General features: G+C 47.0%; 1 protein-coding gene across 10 annotated transcripts in view; it reads left to right on the top strand.

Moving 5' to 3' along the window:
• The window catches only part of Rgs8 (regulator of G protein signaling 8), a 43,330-nt gene that overhangs the window by 11,635 nt on the left and 11,921 nt on the right, over positions 1-19,774 (top strand). For 4 of the 10 annotated variants that reach the window (XM_057770674.1, XM_057770676.1, XM_057770677.1 and 1 more), the window contains exons 2-5: positions 284-357; positions 2,219-2,347; positions 4,697-4,798; positions 5,669-5,733. In XM_057770674.1, coding sequence (XP_057626657.1) covers positions 2,322-2,347; positions 4,697-4,798; positions 5,669-5,733 — 193 coding nt within the window. In that variant the 5' untranslated portion in view covers positions 284-357; positions 2,219-2,321. Of the gene's footprint in view, positions 1-37; positions 162-283; positions 358-2,218; positions 2,348-4,696; positions 4,799-5,668; positions 5,734-19,774 lie in introns of those variants that run through there. The other 6 variants (XM_057770672.1, XM_057770673.1, XM_057770681.1 and 3 more) reach the window with 3 other exon arrangements.

Below are 19,774 nucleotides of genomic sequence, written 5' to 3'. Positions count from 1 at the left end.
GGGGCATCTCCTGTGTCCTGCCAATAAAGATGGGCGTGCAGACTGTGCCCGGGAGCTGAGCCGCCGTCTGCTGGGTGTAGGCTGCTTCAGTATTTACTGGATGTGACAAGCAGAGAGGAGAGCTTTTGGGGCCGCTTGCTGCCTGGCTCAAGTGGTGGGAGGTGTGTTGTGCATGCATGCTTATGTATATGTGTATGCATGCGTGAACCTATGCGTCCCTGCAAACATGCCTTTCACCTGCCAAGGATTTCACGGCTAAAAGAGAGATCTACTCTTTCCTCAGAGCGCCTTAACCCGCAGCCTCTCTGACCATCCACTTGGCAAAGACCCGCAGGCCATGAGGACCGGTCAACGGCAGTAAGTATTGGCGCTGCCTTTCTCCTTCCTCGCTGGGGTGTCGGAAAACTGGTCGTATTATACATATTTAATTAACCTGCCTCTTCATGCATATTGATTGCTTTCTCCCCGCTGAGCTTAATTTCTCTCCTCTTTATAAATCTTTTTTTTGTACTTATTACCCCACCCCCCCACCTTGAATGTCATCTTTTTCTACCCTGTCGGCTCCAGTCACTTGTGACTTGGTGCCCACTTCCAAGGATACTATGGAGAGGGATCGCGTCACACTGTTGAACTTTCCAGGCTCTGGGTGACCCCTTATCTGTCCCTTATAAGTCTGTCTAAAGCTAAGTAAGAAAAGAGCCCCAAGGGTTCTGGATCCTGGAGCGGACAAGGCAGCTGGGGCAGAGTATCCTGTGCGTTTTCATTTAGGGAATCAAAAACTGACCTCACTCAAGGGGTGATTTTGGAGGTGCTGGGGGCGGGGGAGGAGACAACTGGATAGCACCAGCAAGCCAGGATGGGGTGGCCGCAGGAAAGGGAGGGAAGAGCCACAAGCAGGGGCAGAGCCCAGGGGTCCCCTGCCCTGAATGACCTTGCCTGTGATGTATAAGGGGAGTGAGCTCTGACCCGCTCAGCTGCAGAATAATAGAGGCCCCTGGCAAGATCTTCTTCCTACCCTGGGGACAGGTTTTTATAAGCAAGAGGAAATGAGGCGTAGGTGCCCGGACATGCTTTCTGGAGACCCTGAGAGCTGGAAAGGGCCTTGATGGCTGACTTCTGAAAAGCAGGTGCTCACCCACTTAGGGCAGTGATTAAGAAAATGTCCCCTGTTGTCAGGGAACATGACCCACTGGGATGAACCTTTACATAAAAACCTGATTCCCCGCCCCCCGTTTTCTGTCTTCTTTTCAGTGTTAATAAAGTCATCCTTCTATTTTGTTAATGGTAGAATTATTCTGCAAGCGATTTTAAGAAAGTGTTTGTGAAATGTTCAGGGTAATACCAAGACAATTTAAATGGCGCAATCACACAGGAGTCTTATCTATCTAAATTAGGTTCCTTTTTTAAAATGGATCCTACGTTTGGTGGCAGGGTTCCCCAAGGGAACCTTTTATGGATAGGTAGGCAGTTCTTCCTATCAGCGCTCTTTTGTGGGAACAATGGTCTGAAACCCTGCCAGTGACACTCATGGGAAGGAGCAGCTCCAAGCCAATCAGCCTTCAGCCTCCACATCTTCTTCCTCCATCCCCAAGTCTTCCCTGCCAAGAATGGGCCAGGCCGAGGAAGGCTCACCTCCTTATGAGCTCTGAAGAGTGACTTGCATATTCATCGCTGTACCCCGTGTTTGGGATCCCTGCCCAGGAGCATGCCCAGTGGTGAGGGTGTCTGGTGGCTCACCTCCAAGTCCCTTCAGCCCCCCTCCTTGCTCCCTTTTCCTCCATCCCTGGCTCATTTCCACCTGGGACAGGTGCCCTTGGAGGGAGGTGGGAGCCAGAGCAGCATCCAATCAGATTATTTTGGAGCAAGTGTTGGCCTCTCTTCTGTGGTCCCTTCTGGACTGGTCACTTGGGCATCAGTCTAGTAAGATAAAGAGAACAGTAATTTTTGGCTTGCCAAGCCCATGCCTCCCTAAGGGTGCATGTCCCAATTTTGACAGCCAGTGGTTGGGGAAGTAGGAATTCCTGACCAGCAGCCAGCAATGTGAAGCCTCCTGCTATTTGTTTCTGCCTGTCTTTGATTGGCTACCCTTGCTGTGAACAAGCCGACATTTGTGGGTGCTGTGGGGAAGTACTCTGACTGTGGAGAGCCAGTGGAATGGTGTATCTTACAGACAGATGTGAGAGGGTGAACCCTCTTACAGCAGACTCTTTGATTTTAGGTGAGAGGACCAGAGAGGGTAAACCCTTGAACCCCGCAGTCTTATTTCCTGCTCTGACGTCCCTGCAAACCAGCCCAAGGGGTAACTGTAAGCGGATGCCTGTATGGCTGCCTTGCTGATGCCACGCAGGTAATGGATTCTTGTCCCTGCCCCTCTCTTCTTTGCCACCTTCTGGTCTCTCACCTGTCGTGCTGTTTGGGCCTGGCCCAACTGTTAAGCTCTGGGTGTCCTCTTTGCTAGTTCTACTGGACCTCCAGTGCACAGGGCAGTAGTCTTGCCTTTGCGCTTCTTGCAAAGTGGGATCTGCCTTAGCTCCGTGCCCTCTTGTTGACTTGGTAGAATGAAACTCTGTGAGTTACTGGGACAGGGGTTTATAGAGAAAAGGCAGATGAGAAAATGATCCTCCCCCTTTTCTCTTTCCCCTTTCTTCTCTTCCTCCCTCCCTTCCCTCCCTCCTTCATCTTTTCCTTCCTCCCTCCCTCAGTTCCATCTCTTAGCCTTTCACTCCTGTGTCTGCTCCTATCATTTTCCACCTAAGCAGATTATGACTCAAGTCTTAACTAGAAAGATAGAAAACCATTTTGTTCCAAAGTAAACTTGCTTTTGTGAACTATTTGAATGGCTCAGAGTTGTCTTGAGGGCAACTAGCCTGTGCCAAACCTTGGCATACAAAAGCTTGTGTGGATTTGCCACTTTCCAAGAGTCCTGCGTGTGGCTCTTGAGGGTAGTCAGTGGCTTGACTGTTTTTATGACTGATGATCTTAAGGCACCGAGTGGGCTGCAGGCTGGGGCCTGACCTGTGGTGTAGCCTGAGCAGGACCTTTGCCTGAATCCACAGTAGTGATGATTCAAAGGGCTTTTAATCAGATGCTTGAATGGCCTGGTGCTGGGTACCCTGTGATTTGGAAGAGTGAACAGACACATAAGATGCTCTGTTTCAGGAGAGAGAATGAGTGTAGCAACTGTCTTGAAAATGCCACGAGATAGATGGAGGCACAGTGCAACCTGCCTGGGAAGAGAGGTACAGGCAGCGTGGTTTCCTGCAGGAGAGGGTATCTCTGGAACCTTGGATGCTTCAGCTCTCAGGGGCTCTGTGGAGATGTGCTGCAGAATACAAATGTCCATCCCTGCCCAGCACAATACCATCTCCATAGACAAACGCCAGATAAGATTTCTGTGAACAAAGACAATGAACAGGCCGGGGAATGGAAATCCATTTGAAGTCAAGGGCAGTGATTGAATTGGATGGCCTCTGACTCCCGTATCTAGTTTTAGGGTTTGTGAAAAATAGGGACAGGAAGCAAGGCCAGAAGGACTTGCTGTCAGCTTGTGAGAATGCCGTGTCGTAGGGCTATTCCATGACAATATCTACCGTGGCACGCATGGCAATTTCTCTTGTAAGCCAGACTGAGGCCCTGGTCTGATTATACCTTTTCCCCCCTCCACTTACTTTTGCCCTTAATGTGAGGAATGGTCATGTTTAAAGGTCAAAGGTTAGCAAACTTCCTTTGCATTGAGCCTAAGAGTAAATATTTTCAGCTTTGTAAGCTGTGTGATCAATGTTGCAACTGCTTAAACCTTGCCCTTGAAGTTGAAGGCATCTTTAGACAGTATGTAAACAAATGGGGTGTTGTGTTCCTATGGAACTGTGTACACAGGTACCTCATAGGACTGTAGTGTGCCAGCCCCCGGCTGAGGGTAAACAGGGCAAGTGAAGCATGCAGAAGAACTGTCACAGGGGACACTGGGTTCCCTGTTGACGTTGTCTGTCACCCTTCAATCCCCACGGTCCATAGCCACCCATTCACACATAGCCTGTCTTGGTGAGGTGAGCCGAGAGAAGCCGATTGGGAATGGACTTTCCTTGAATTTCCACACTGTGTGTTAGGACTCGCTCTGCTGTGCACCCCTGCCTTTTGAGGTTCCCCTCTCTTCTGTGTGAAGACCCTGCTTTCATGGCCCTGTAGTTTGGGATTGCTGCTCTTTGCCCTTCTATTGGGAGAGCAAAATTGTGGATTGCGATCCTGTCACTGTGTTTTCACTCCCTACAGAGAATCCTCATTTAGAAATTCTCCCAGGCTAGTGACCTCCACTGACTTATCATCAACTTGCCTGCCAGGTTTTTTTTTTTTTTTTTTTTTTTTTTTTTTTTTTTTTTTTATTTTTCGAGACAGGGTTTCTCCGTAGCTTTTGGTTCCTGTCCTGGAACTAGCTCTTGTAGACCAGGCTGGCCTCAAACTCATGTCAGTTTTAAAAGACCTTCAGCCTCTCCGAGAAGGGCAGAGGAAGGGCCCCACACCTATTATCACTATGCCTATAGTGACACAGGGCATGAGCACAGCCCTTGCCTCTAGTCCAGCTGATTGACTCTTCAGGAGCCACCTGGGGTGGGGAGGGCGGCGGGTCCAGATGTCTTTTATAGACCTGGCAGTTGTGATCACGACAGCCTCCTTCTTTCTGCCTCCATATCTGCTGCAGGAACAAAGGTATGAGGACTCGACTGGGGTGCCTGTCACACAAATCAGACTCTTGTAGCGACTTCACGGCCATCCTTCCCGACAAACCCAACCGTGCTCTCAAGTGAGTAGTGTGGCTGCCTTGCATTCCTGGGTACCCATACTGCGGGATGTCTCTGGGACCTTTTGTCTTTAGTGAGTTTTTGAGCAGATCACCCACAAGACGATATGCTCTGGTCTCTTGGCAGCTCCTTTCCTACCACTGCACGTGAGTGACAGGAAGGCATAGCTTGGTGACATCAGGTGGGAGCCCTCATCCTCCTGAGAAACAGTATCACCATCAGTGTCCAAAGCAGTGGGTGGGGAAGTACAGTACAGTTCTTTATTCTGCTTACTTGCCCGTCTATAAACATCCAAAGTTATTCTAAAAATACGCTTAGATTCAGACTGCCCAGATTCTGCACCTAGTCTGTGCAGACACTGTATTCAATGATGTCACAAATGTCACCTTGTTTCAACCTCACTCACCTCTGAAAGGGGCATCGTTGTCTCCATTCCAAGGGGTGACGAATTTGAGGTGACAGTAAGAGGTAAGCTGAGCCTCTTTTATCTCCAAGACTAGCCCCGCCCCCCACCCCATCACCCTGACATCTCGAAATTACACAGCTCTATATACTTTTATTGTTCAGACCAAGAGTAATATACGGGATTCTCTGAACTCCCATCCAGGGCGATTCTTTTCTCTGGTATTGGGGGACAAAACCCAGAACCTCATTCGTGCTAGGTAAGCACTTTGCCACTCAGCTATAGACCACCCCCCTTGGAGATTTCCCCAACTATTACTTGGAAAGTACCAATTTACAGCAGAATCGCAGAGACCCAGGTATGGCATGTATTTGCTCTCCACCAATCTGAGGAATCCTGGGCAAATCTGAGGGGTGGCTGGGGGAGAGGAGATGTCAGAAATACTCAGAGAGATGCTGTTGCTTCCTAGGAGACTCTCCACAGAAGAAGCGACGAGGTGGGCAGATTCCTTCGATGTGCTCCTCTCTCATAAGTGTAAGTAGAAATCAGGTCACATCATGCTGGAGCAAATCATCCATGTGGCAAAATATGCAGCGAACTCCTCCTGGGCTCAGTACACTCTGCTGAGACCCCAGCCCTCTAGAATCCTGTACCCAGCAGGAAGAGCAAAGAGACAAGCAAACGCATTTTTAATGTAGTGGGGTTAGACTGTATTCAAACCATAGAGACCCAAGGCTCTTAATTATTATTTTATATTACATTACATTATACTATATTACTTTTTATTTATCAGATCTATGCTCTCACTGTTGACCCGTCTTCGTTATTAGATATTTCTGTAGGCATGGTGGAGGGCCAGGAAGGTAACTCAGTGGTTGAATACTTTCCTAATGTCTGTGAGACTCTGGGTTCAACCCTCTTCAATCCTGTTTTTGAGCTGGGGTCTTTTATAACTTAGGCTGGCTTCAAACACGTTAGAGAGCCAAGAACTCTGGCTTCTCCTGCTTTCACCCACCACCTTCCAAGCACAGTCTCACTGTGACTGGCCAATCAGCAATGTTAATGAGACAGAAGTCAGCTTAGGTAATGGGAGTTATGGACCGACCTGAATGAGAAGAACCAGGCTAGATCTCACACAGGGAACTGATTCTCTTCCTCCAAATCACTGGGCTACTTAGTCAAGTGAGTATTCTGTGTATTTTAGCAATCCCTTGGATTGACAGGATTTCACTCTTTATCTCAAGGGATGACAATCTCAGCTGTATTGTGCCCCCACTTCCTGGCTAGAACATGGCTTTGCCCTCCCTCCTCCTCTTCTATTTCCTCTCTGTTCAGCTGTTGTGTCTTTTGTTTCCTGCAAAGGCAGGAAGAGTTGTGCATATTGCAGTGTTTAGAGGGCAGTTTATCATTACTCAATGCTTCAGCTCTTTTTTTTTCTTATCATGAGCAAGTCCAAATTTGTTGGGCTTTGAAATCCCTGCGGCATTAAGCGCATGGAAGTGGCAGGGCAGGGGCGGGAAGCAGAGAGGGGGTGTTCTGAGGAGACAGGAAGGCTGCAGACAGACATTCGGTGTTCCTCCTCAATTCGTCACATCAGTGTGAGATCTGGGAGCAGAAGGGCTGCTTGCATTTTGCTGTGTTGTTCCTATTTAATCGGGGGATGTGTTTCTGGACAATTAAGTTGAAGGCTGTGGGTGGGATTGAGATCTTGGCTTTCACTGTCGACCCGTCTTGGTTACTAGATACTTGGGCAGTCATGCTGGAGTCCCTTGGTTTTCAGCAGACGCCATTAAATGTGATTTTACTTGTCCAGGTTTGGGAAGGTGGCTTGGGGGTTCAGTACTTGCTTAGCGTGTGGGAGGCTCCAGGTTCAATCCTCAGCATTGTGTCATGGTCATCTTCATCATCATCTGAAAACGAGAAGTGATTTGGCTTTTAATTTGATGACATTGCTTCCTCTGACTTTGCCTCTTGTTGTTAATAAACAAATCAGCAAATACTTCATTCATGGAGGGGTATATGCAAGTATGCATTTGCATGTGCATGAACCTGTGTGCACAGGTGTGTGTACGCACATTTGTGCATGTGTGAGGAGGCCAGAGGTTGCTGTCAGGTATCGTCTTCTACCATTCTCTACTTTATTTATAATATCTATCTATCTATCTATCTATCTATCTATCTATCTATCTATCTATCTATCTACCTATTATCTATCTATCTATCTACCTATTATCTATCTATCTATCTATCTATCTACCTATTATCTATCTATCTATCTATCTATCTACCTACCTACCTACCTACCTATTATCTATCTATCTATCTATCTATCTATCTATCTATCTATCATCTATCTATCTATCATATACTTACCTATCATCTATCTATCTATCTATCTATCTATCTATCTATCTATCTATCTATCTATCTTTCTATCTATCTAGTGTGTGGGAGGGTATGGGCTCATGCATGCCTCAGTGTACCTGGTGAGGTCAGCAGATAACTTCCAGAAGTTGGTTCTCTGCTTCTACTGTGAGGGTCTTGAAGTTTGAATTCAAGTGTCAGGCTTGGTTGCAAATGCCCTTACCTGCTGAGCCATTTTGTCAGCTATCCACCTTATTTTATTGAGATGGTCTTTCAATAAACTCAGGGCCTACCAATGAGGCCGGACTAGCTGGTCAAGGAGTTCTAGGAACCTTCTAGTCTCCCCTTTCCAGGAGCATGCACATTGCACTTATCTTTCTATGTGGGTGCTGGGGATCCAAATCCAGGTCTTCATGGTGGCACCGCAAGCGCTTTGCCAACTGAGCCATCTCTCCAGCTAAACAAATTCTTTTGAATAGATTTTAAAATAAACTGCAATATCTAAGAATAAGTGCATACTATAAAAAATTGTGACTTTGGTATTCCATGGAATCTACTTAGGCAGGAAAATAATTCAGTGTGGGGATACAGCATATGTACCAAACCGTCATGCCCCAATAGCAAGCTTGCATAGTGAATTTGCCAAGGTAGTGACATATATACGATATTTAGAATTGGATGGTAATGCTTTCCTAAAAACCAGGTTATTGATTATTTTTTGGGAGTCATATTCTGCCGAACAAGTGTCGCTGTCACTTTATATCTTCTGGCTGGCTTTGATTCAAGGTCATCCTAAAGTTTGGTTTCTATTTCAGCCTCACATTGATTCACTCAGTTCAAATCCCTGAGGCGGTTTCCTCATTCTAAAATGGGGTTAGAGATGCCTGCTTGTTCACTGCCTCCTACAGACAGGAAACTAACCAAGTGGACACAGCCAGCACTCTGGGCTCTTTCCTCAAGATGCAATGTAATGATACCGTGGGTTCTTTTTTTTTCTTTAATGATACATTTATCTATTAAATGCAAAAATGAATACCTTGACAGTGAATTTTGTATCCAGTTGTTAACATTAAGTCAGTGTGAGATCTAGAGATTCAGTTTTATCTGCTTGATTCTGTGACTCTTGGATCTGCAGCCGTTTGGTCCTCCTGTCACGGAAGTGTTTCCCAGAATGCTGTAACATTCCCCCAAGATGGGAATCCCAATAACGGGTCACAGCTGGCACCAATTTGCTAATTTGTCAAAGTACTACCAAAAAACCTCCCCCAAACCTCCAAACAAACAAACAAACAAAAAATCCAGGCTTTTTGAACTCTGAAGTTCTCTAATCCTTCTTGGAGTCTGAGGTTCTGCTTTTATTTCTGTTTAATATAGAAATAAAAAACCTGTGGCATGAGAGTTCTTAGGAAGAAAAGGATATTTAGGGTAACTGGTAGAGGAACTTGAAACTTTTAGGATTTGGGCATCTATTCCCCTGTGAGGGCTGCAAGGCAATTGGAACCCAGGCCACCTTAAAAGATGCTGACAATGTTCTAAGAGTCTAATTAAGTTGGGTTGGTACCGCGAGTCAGTCAGGCTTGATTAAACTTCTCCAGTGGGATTTCACATGTGCCTGTCCTTGACAGCACTAATGGGATGTGTGCAGAGCTTCTGATTAAGACATGTGCTACCCCAAGGAGTAAAGAGTACAGAGTTTCTGAATGACTGGGACCCAGAACCGTGGGTGTTAGTCTGGAACCTGCTTTTCTGTTGTTCTTCACACCAAGGTCTCTGTCCTTCCCAGCTTTTTTTCATTTCATGGGATCAGGTAATTATTTTTTTCACCATTCTCGACCTCTGGAGCATCTGCTCTTAATGCTTATTTATTTCTCAAAGATGTGCTTATTCACTATGCACAGATTCTGTGCAGCTGTGGAGGGGGAGCACAGGCGAAAGAAGCTGCGGTCTGTCTCTGATGGAGAATGAAGGTCTTTGAGAAGTCAGGTGAGCTCACAGATAAGGCAAGGAGAAAACTAGTGTTCTTATCACACAGCAGACGGGCTTGGGATTGCAAACACAATTCTGACTTTCCCTGCTGCTCTCCTCAGTGTCAGAAGTCCTATTGGTCGGGGAGGACGGTTTCCAGCAGTCGTGGAGCAGGCTTGTGGATGCTGAAGGGCAGAATATTAGCTGGTAGTCAGATCTATGGGCCTGATTTTGTTACTGGTTTACTCTTGGATGCTTAGGTGACCTTCATGGGAACCTTGGCTATTTAGGAAATCAGATTCCTCACTTGTCCAACAAAGGAGCTGGAGCAGGAGGTGACAGAGGCTGGATTTAGTTCTACCTTTGTCCCAGGGTGCTCTCTGGAGCAGACGTGAGGCTAGGTGATAGCCAATCACCTGTGGCAGGTGGTTTGCCTAGGCACTGCCTGGAGGGTTATGTAAGAGAGCTTTTCAGCTGAAATGGCTCCAGCAGCCAGAAGGGGGACCAAAGCACCTGTTTTTTTCTTTCGAGCACTACATGGTCTCAAATCTCAGGCAAAAGAAGGCAACTTTGCTATCTTCAAAACCCTAGAATTAAAAAAAAAATGGTGGAAAATATTTAGAGTTGTCTTTATTTCCCATTGTATTTGTTTACAGATGAGTGCAGAGGAAAAGCTCTCATGGAGGCCTGAGAGCTAATCACTTGCTAAGTGCTTTTCTTAGACGCTAACAAACGCACCTGAAATTGACACAGCTGATGACTTCATTAGCGAGAAGGATGTCTAATAGGTGCTCATTTGGAAGCTTTTCCCTGTTCATCCAATTACAATTAGACTCGATATCTGAATCGTGCATGTAGTCTGCCCTGAAGGGGGATGTGAACGTGTGTGGTGTGTGTGTGTGTGTTTGTGTGTGTGTGTTGTGTGTCTGTGTCTGTTCGCATGCCCAGAAGCCTTTCTGCACTGAAGCTTACACCCAACAGAACCAAGCCTCCTAATTTGTGGGAGATCTGCTAGGCAGCTGGAAGACAGGAAAAGCAGTGTGCTTATCTTTTGTTTTATTTTTCATGAAGTTCAGGCATGTGCTTGTCTGTCCTGCTTTTAGAGGGATATTTAGCCCTGAGCTCTGAAGAAATATTCTCTTTCTGCTTTTCCTTCCCTTATTTCCTTCCTTCTCTCCCTCCCTCTCTGTCCTCTTCTCCCCACCCCTTTCTCCTTTTCATTCTGTTTACCCCCTCCTTTTGTCTTTGTCTTGCTCCCACATCCTTCCTACCTTTGGTCCCCCCCCCCCTTTGGACATAGAAGTTGAGTTACAGTTTTAAGTATACCTTCAGGCTGCCTGTTTCCTCTCTCTCTCTCTCTCTCTCTCTCTCTCTCTCTCTCTCTCTCTCTCTCTCTCTCTCTTTCTCTCTCACTTTTATACTCACTCCCATCTGGACCACCCAGCACTTCCCTCTGGGCATTGAATGTGGCAGGCACTCTTGTTTGATAGCTTGTGTGGAACCTGGAGAAAGGCTTCTGTTCACTTGGCCCCATGGGGCCCAGGGAATGCTCCGTTAGGGGAAATAGGCCACTGAGAGTCCTTTCACAGTCATGGCATTGCCTGTCTCTGCAAACCAAGACCAGTGGAGAAGACTTCACTGTTTAAACTTAGCCCCCATCAGATGACGGCTGAGATATAAAAACACATAATAAGTTGAACTGGTCACACAGCCACTAAGCAAAAGATCCCAAACAAACCATCATATAGAAACTAAATGACCAACTTGTGTAACACTCAAGAGTATTCTAGGTGATCTTTAACTCTGGAACAAATAGGCTTCCACTCACCATACAGCTCTCCTCATATGCTGTCTCTAAGCCAGAAAAGTCTAGAAATGTCTTAAAGTGTGAACCAAGGAAGGCAGCAGAAGCCCTTGGGGGAGTATGCAGGAAATGGACAGTTTGGGATCTTATCTGAAACCTGGGGAGTCAGAGTTCCTGGGGCTTGAGACTGGGGTGTGTTTTCCCTACAATGGGGAGCTCCGTGGAGGCACCAGAAGCTGTCTTCAAGCACAACTGTGCAAAACAGGAAAGGACAGAGTTCTGGGGGGGCGAGTGGCCTAGGCTTTTGGAGAAACAGGGTATTTTGTATTGCACGGAGGGCCTCAAATCCTCAGGCAGCACCCTTTCATGGCATATTAGTGTCACGGATTCCACGTGTGTGGTGTGGAGGTTTTCACAAGTAGGGGGAAAAAAGGAGAAGAAAAAGAAAACAAACAAACAAGCAAACAAAAATGTGTCTTTGGGTGTTGCAAAAAAACAGAGGCTGAGTTAGAGACAGATGTGTGAAGTAGAGCTGGATAGGAAAGACATGTCTCCGTTTCCTTGTCCTGATGTCAACATTGCTGTATGCTGTACCTGGGAACATAGGGGCTGCGTGTATCCTTGCTGGGAGGACTGCAGGGCTATAGGCAGCTCGTAAGTGCGTGTAAAAGGTCTGAACAGAAGCAGCTGTACAAGTTCCCAGCACCCATTCTGTCACTTTTCAGTGATGTGACCTTATGCCAATCACCTACTCTCAATGAACGTCACTTCCCCTCCGCTGTGAAAGGAGAATGAGTGTGCGGTGCAGGAACTCAATGCAGTCGCTGTCCCAAATGCTAAGTGGAGTGACTGGAGCATGGGGGACTGGACGAGGCATAGCTGCTTTGTTGTTTTTGCTTTAACACATTAACTGCCCTGAGAAAATATGCATTTTGTGCATCCCATGTGTGTGCCTGAGCTAATGTGAGCTTCCTAATCCCATAGACAGCTTGAAGCCACAGATCAGGGAAGAGTGAGAGACCCCAGGCATGTTTCCCCTTACTCAACTGAGCTTTTGGGATCCCCTCAGGTCTTTCTACCCACCTCCCTTGATGAATGTAGGAGAATCCACTGAGAGTGTGGTTTTGAAAAGCTTAGTAGGTAAAATAGAATGTGTTCTCTGCTTTGAGAGTCCTGGCAATATCCTTCTATTCAATTCAACTGAGAAATATTCTTTCGTACTGAATTTGGAGATCTTTTAGGCTATGAACTAGTATCTGGGAGGTTTATAGAACTTCTTTATTGGGGATAAGAGCTCTGGGATAGCCCAGAGTCTCCTTCCTTCTGCTCCCGCATCTTAGGAATAGGAAGCTACATAGCCTCAGAATGTCACTGCCTCTTTGTGTCCTGGATAGGGCGTCATCACAGTGTCTCTCAGGTCCTTTCTGACACACAGACTTACAGTCCTACTATAATAAGCCATCATGATACACATACACACACACACACACACACACACACACACACACACACACACGAGTTTATATGTCCGAGCAGAGATCATTTAAGGAAATCAGTAATCACAGGTATGAGACATAATTGGACACATATTACTTGCCACTAAATATAAGTGGCAATAGTTTGTTCCTGGAGTAAAATCCCTCCATAAGCCTTGATTAGACATAGTAATTTGCTTCAAAACCTTTATCTCCCAGGTGACACAGAGGAAGATGCTGCCCTTACTACAGAATTCAAGTCAGTGGCCTGTTTCTGAGTCAAACAGGATTTGGCTCACCTTGCCTTGTAGGAACATTTTTCTGTTCCTGTCTTCTCCTTAACTGGGGGTCCTATTCACTGGGTTATTTTCTCCCATTGATCAGGAATGCACGAGGGTGCTAGTCTTTGAGAGGGCCCTTTGGTAAACACAGAGCTTTCAGATATTTTTTTTTCTGGTCCTTTTGTGTTTTCCCAAGCCTGGGAACCGAGCGAGGCTCAGGTCTACCCTCGATGCCAGCTAAATCGGGCCTGCTGGACCTTGAACTGTTACCTAAGCCACCCTCCCTGCTGCACCAGCTGCACCGCTCATTCATTGTGACCCAATTTCTCCCCTTATGTAAGCACTCTGCATGAAAGAACCCGAGGGAGAAAGCCAGCAGCCGGCAGCATGTGCGGCCACGGCATGTTCTTGGAGGTTCTGTGGCTGTTCAAAAGGACACCAATATCCTGCCCACTGTTCCAGGAATCCTGGACACATGCCTGTCCCTTCCTGCTCCTGGCTAGGCACCAATCTCAAAAACTTTAGGCTGTTTTCAGAGCCTTGACTCCTGGGAGGGTTCTCCAAAGAAAACCCAAGTGAGATGCAAATAAAACTACTAGGAGGAAAAGCTTCCCCCACTTCCCTCCCCCCACTCCCCTCCCCCTACTACGCCCACTCCCCTCCTATTTTCCTGAACTGTGCACTGCCCGTCCACTGCCTTTAAGTGGCCAGGACTGCATTTGGCATTATCCATTGAGTTCTGGATCATGATCCCACCAGAACATGGAAATAGCGCTCATCAACATGCATCAAGCACTCTCTGTTTGCCAGTCAGGGTCTGCATGTCACTCGTGTGTATGAACTCATCACGTGACTCTCAGTCCTGCGGAGGAGGAGCTGGTGGTACCTGCATTTCCCAGTTGCACATCCGAAGAGCAGAGAGGCCACACCTCTCCACACACTAGCTCATACCAGCTTCTGTGGTCAGAGCCAGGACACCATAGCCTCAGGGGTTGGAGACAAGTTACCCCAAATGTGTGGGAGCTCAGGGGTAAGGTTCTGGGGGAAGGGTTCTAAACCGGAGCTCCAGTCTTCCACAGCTAGTGTGCAGAGTATGCAGGCCCTAGCATCCGCAGCACTGCTAAGGCAAACAAGGCCACCCCTAGAGATAACAGCAGATGCTGCTAAGCTGTTCAGCCATAAACCAATGCTCTGCATTTCGAAAAAACAAAAAACTACAGTTTGTGGACAAACAGAAGGCAGAGAAGAGGGTTCTGCTGGAGGGAAAGTGAATGATGGACAGATAGGGGAGAAAAATGGTAACAGACAAGAGACAGGAGAGGAGCTGGGGAAAGGTGCGGAGGAACAGAAGAAAAACTTGCTGGGAAGAGGCTCGGCAGGGAGGAAAGAAGCCAAAGAGAAGACACATGTCTGACTGTTTCGGTCCCCCAGTAATTTACTCTCTGGGTCACCTCAGTGAGAGGTGCAGACCAGGCCTGGAGCAAGTTAGTGGTCTACACCAAGGCTGGGGCTGCCTCCAACCATCTGCTCCCGGCAGGAGGCGGAGCTCCTGAAGCAGCGGAGCTCCTCCTTCCTCACAACCCCTATTGTTTCAGGGTGGAACCTCTCTTAACTCAGTGACCCTCCATGGCCCGCCTGCAGGGGCGCCTGCTCTGGGAGCATACAAAGGGTAGGGGGAGGCTGTGGCTGAAAGGCGTGGGTGAGTTAAGAAAAAGGGCTGAAGGCAGGTGCAGACGGGTGCTTTTGTGATTGTTGTTGAAGCATCTTTGCTGCAATCTGTTCTTGTTGCTTTTCAGGGCCAGATACCAGGAGAGTCCATGGGAACAGGGCCGGTCTCTCCCTTTTCCTGGCCCCTCAGACTCTCCCTTGGAATCTCTGACAACTTCAAAGTGCCTGGTTCCCTCTGATCTCACCCTGAACTGCAGGCAGCCAATCGGTTTGAAGCTTGAGAGAGCACAGTATATTTCTTAGGACACTTGTGGTCCCCGGCTAAAGGCTGGGAAAGTAGCCTGGGAAGGCACAATGGCATGTTGAGAACAGGTTAGCCCTCTTGCAAGGGGAGAACCTCTAGAGGCTGACAGTCCGTGCTGCAGGATGGAAAGAATTTAGGTAGATTCCAGGTTCTTGGTGCTACCTAATAGGCTCAGTTCTCACCATGGAAAAGGTGATGGGAGGTGTCCTCCAGCTGGACAAGCCCCAAGTCTGCGAGCCAAATGGCACCTTTGCAGGGCTGTGACACACATATGCTCAGTATGTTTGCCTGACTGGGGTTGCCATTTATCTCCTCTTTGGAGAAAGTGATTGTTAGGTTGGGAAGAGTGGCCTCTGAGGTCACCCAGATGTGTAGGCAAATCTGTTTTCCTTCCTTTACTGACTCAGTGAACAGAGACAATTCTATCAGATCCCACATTGTTTTTGTAAAGCAAACCTCTCTAAGGACTAGCACTATTGACTGCTCCTAATGAGTACTAGGCATTTTTGAATGAATTGCTTCATTTGATCTGCCAATAGTTCAATGTAGTGAGTCCTGGCATGGATTTCATTTCATAGACAAAATTTCTGTCTTGTGCTTCAAGATGGTAGGGTACTTTTCTAAGGTCACGTGGGATTCAAAACCAGAGCCCATGTTCTCTCTCTCTCTCTCTGCATATGTGTGTAAATGCACATGCACATGTGTGCACATGCAATAGGAGGTCATGTGTCTTTGGTCAGGGACAGAGTCTCTCATTGACATAGAACTTATCTAGTAGGCGGGGCCGATCAGCCAGCTTTTTGTTTTGCCTTACACAGAGTCTGAGGGCCCGAATGCAGGTCCTTACTCTTGTGCAGCAAGTACTTCATAGATGGAGCCATCTCTCTAGTCCAAGAACTCCTTCTGAACTACACTGATGTAATGATGCATTGACTTCATGAAGTTAAGATGACCAGACCTGGAGTGAGTCCTCTCTGTGTGGCAGTGATGGTGTCAGGGATGGGGACAAGGTGAATCAGAAGCAAGAGCGCTGTGTCTTAGTTAGGGTTTTATTGCTATGAAGAGACACCATGGCCATGGAAACTCTTACAAAGGAAAATATGTCGTTGGGGTGCTCCCTTACAGAGGTTCAGTCTATTATCATCATTGCAGGGAGCATAATGGCGTGCAGGCAGACGTGGCGCTGGAGCAGAGAGTGCTACATCTTGATTCAGAGACAACAACAAGTCGAACGGACAGTCACACTGAGGGAAGCTTGAGTAAAAGAGACAATAAAGCCCACCCCACAGTGACACACTTCCTCCAGCAAGGCCACACCTCCCAATAGTGCCACTCCCTTTGGGGGCCATTTTCTTTTAGTTGGCTAAGTGTCACGTCTGATGAGGACAGGTCTAAGCTGATGTGGAACAGAGCAGTAACTCTACCTGGGAAAGGTCTTCCAGCCTACCCTTCCTTCCGCAGTGAGGATGATGAGACCAGCCGAGCTGGATGTGCTGTGCAAGGTCATACAGAGTGTGGGCTTGGCTGTGCTCGGAATTGGTGTTCTCAAGTGAGGCCTATGCTGCCTCTACTTGGGGATAGGCTTGGTGATCTTTGGCAGACTGCCTTGGAAACCGCGGGTGCTGCCGAGCGGCCTGTGAGTTTACCACACACAACCCTTCAAGTTTCCAACCTGTGTAGCTGCTTCAGTTCTTGCAGGGCAATTCACCAAATCTGAGGCCTGCACTCGTCTTTGTTTCTATGTGTTGTTCTTTGAATTAGACACTTCTCTACCTAACTGACTTTCTTTGTTTTTTTTCCACTCTACCCTCTGCTATGACTCAGAAGAATATTCCATCCACAATGTTCCCTGTTGCTCCATGTCTGGCCTTGCATGGGGCTCCTCCCTATCTCACCTAAGCTGTTCTTAGGCCCCAAGTCCTACAGGTCTGGAAACAGCCCACCCACACATATACTAATGGTGTCTTTTTCTTTATTTTACATCTGTTTTATTTTATGTGTATGAATGTTTGCCTTCATGTATGTGTGTTCATCACGTGTGTGTCTGGTACAAGAAGTCAGAAAAGGAAGTCAGATCTTCTAGAACTGGAGTTACAGACGGTTGAAAGCCATCATGTAGATCACTGATGGGAATCAAACCTAAGTCCTCAGCCAGAGCAGCAAGTGCTCTCAACTGCTAAGTCATCTCTCCAGCCCCTAATATTTACTTCTTAACTTGACATTCTTGTCGCTAACTAATCACATGACTATGGTAAGTTATTTACCTTCCCCAACCTTTGTTTTTCTTTCCTCTCAAGTGGTAAAAAAAATCAAGATATATGCCATGGATCTACCATGAGGAAAAAATTCTGTAAGGCTCAGAAAGAACTTGGTGTGGTCAAGTAAGCACCCAGCAAATGCCTGCAGGGAGTATTTTAAGATGTGTATTGTTTTTAAGCTCCTTTGGCTCTTCTGCCTTTCTTTGTTCTAACTGCCAGCTCCGAAATTGATGCTCTCTAAGGTCAGGGTCTATTCCGCAGCCTGGACTGAAGGGTCCACTCCTTGAAGGATGGATCCATCCCTAAACTGAAAGTTCTTGCGCTCTTCTTTGTGCAGGTAAACTGTCTCCAGGAACCAATGCCCAAGCCTTCAGGAATGTTTCTCTTTTCTGTTGTGCATTCACTTTCCCCAAGGTAGTCGGCTGTTCTGAGTCTCTTCCTTCCTCTCTCCTAGGTATCTCCCCTTTAACACAGGCTGCACTTATGATGACATAATCCATTATTTGACATTATTCCCTAATGCTTGTTACATTCGACTGGCTGGAAAGTTCTGTCAGGTGGCGATTTTATTTGATTTATTTGCCACAGCTCAAAGCCTAGTACTTGAGTGTAGCCTCATTCCCCAAATTAGTAAAGAGCAAGGCTGTCCTGTTTGATGCATCTCGACTGTGCCCCATCGCTGGCTGTTTCTGTCTTCATCCCCCAGTGTTTTGTTTGTTTACTCTCTTCCTTAAGGAAGAAAAGCTCCCCCACTTCTTCTCAGTCTCTAAAATCTGCCTTCCCCAATACCAGCCTTTGCTCTCTGAGTTCTCCCTTTATCCCCCTTTTCCTTCCTGCATACACCTCCGGAAAGATCTTGCTTTGGAATCAGGTGGACCTGGTAAGGAATCTTGGTTCTTACCAGCTATGCAGTTGGTCCGTTTATTCAACTTCTCTAAGTTTTAGCTTATTTTTGCTTTTCCCCTTCCCCTTCTCTCAACTCCTCCTTCCTTTTCCTCTCTCCTCCTCTTACTTCCTTTAGTTCAGGCTGGTCTCGAACTCACCATGTAGCTGAGCATGACATTGCCCTGATTGTTCCGCCTCCGCCTCTCTTGTGCTGGGATTACGAGATTACAGGTGGGTACCACCACATCTAGTCTAAGGCACAGCTGGGGAAGATAGGCTATGAATGAATGAAGAAATGATATCTATTACCGATCAGCACTGTGGTGCAGAGAAATTGTAGATCTTAGACAAAAAGCCTGAGATACAGTAAGTAAAGTTCTGTGACCCAACTCCTAAATGAATAAAAATAAAAACTCTTCCTCTCATAGCCCCATCACCTCCCACAACTGCTACCAGATGGGAATCCTGCTGCTTCCCACTGTAAAACAGAGGCCGCCCTGTGCTCTCCCTCGTTCGTCTCTCTCACCATCATAACTCTGGGCTCAGCCACTTTGTCCACCTTTCAAGCCTTTCTTGAACTTCCTCTTCCTCAACACATCTTTCCTGTTCATACCAGAATTTAAAATTCAAAACTGTCTCGAAAGCAAAGAGAAACTTTGGTCTCCTGGTTCCCTTTAGCTGTGCTGTGTGCTTTCCTTTCTGTTGCCAGACATATCTGAGCGAATGCTTCCCACTTCCTCTTCTCCATTCACCGCTGTCCCTACCACAGCACACAGCTGATGCAATACCATCAGCCACTCACACCTCTGATGTCATGACTTCCTCGTGACGGACCCTTCCTTAGGATGCTTTTGCCAGATACTTTGCAAATAAGCAATAAGAAAAGTAACCAATCAAAAGGTAGATTGAGATGAAGAGAAGAAAATGTTAGAGGGAGAGAATTTGTTGGAGGAGGGGCCACTTGTTTGTTTGTTCCTAGCTGCTCTAGCTTCCTATTGGCTAACTCTTACATCTTAATTTAACCCATTTTCATTAATCTGTGCATCACCACGAGGTCTTGGCCTACCAGCAAAGTTTCAGCGCGTCTGTCTCCAGCGACAGCTCCATGGCTTCTCTCTGACTCTGCCTTTCTTTCTCCCAACATTCAGTTTGTCCTCCCCCCCCCCCAGTTCTGTTCCCCTATAGCTCTGTTATAGGCCCAAATCAGTTCCTTTATTAACCAGTGATATTCACAGCATACAGAGGGGAATCCCACATCAAGAAAACATGCAGGGGCTGCATCACACCTCGCATATTGTTCACAACAATAGTTGCGTCCAGTGGACCTTCTCACTTTCTCACTCTCTGTCTAGATTGACAGGCATTGCATGCAGCGGCCACTTCCTCCTCCGTGCAGAGCTCTCTCTCCTGGCCTTCTGCAGTGCTGTGCAAGCCCCTCATCTCTCTGGCCCTTTCACCGGTCTCTCTGTGTATGCTGTCTTAAAGGCAGGCCCATCTCTGGCTCTTCCACCGGTCTCTCTGTGTATGCCTGTCTGAAAGGCAGGCCCAGTAAATTGGATCTGTTTTCCTAT

Source organism: Chionomys nivalis, chromosome 5 (assembly GCF_950005125.1).
Source record: "Chionomys nivalis chromosome 5, mChiNiv1.1, whole genome shotgun sequence".
NCBI classification, from domain to species: domain Eukaryota; kingdom Metazoa; phylum Chordata; class Mammalia; order Rodentia; family Cricetidae; genus Chionomys; species Chionomys nivalis.
The sequence above is the reverse complement of the archived record's forward strand: the minus strand, read 5'-3'. Positions and strand labels throughout refer to the sequence as shown.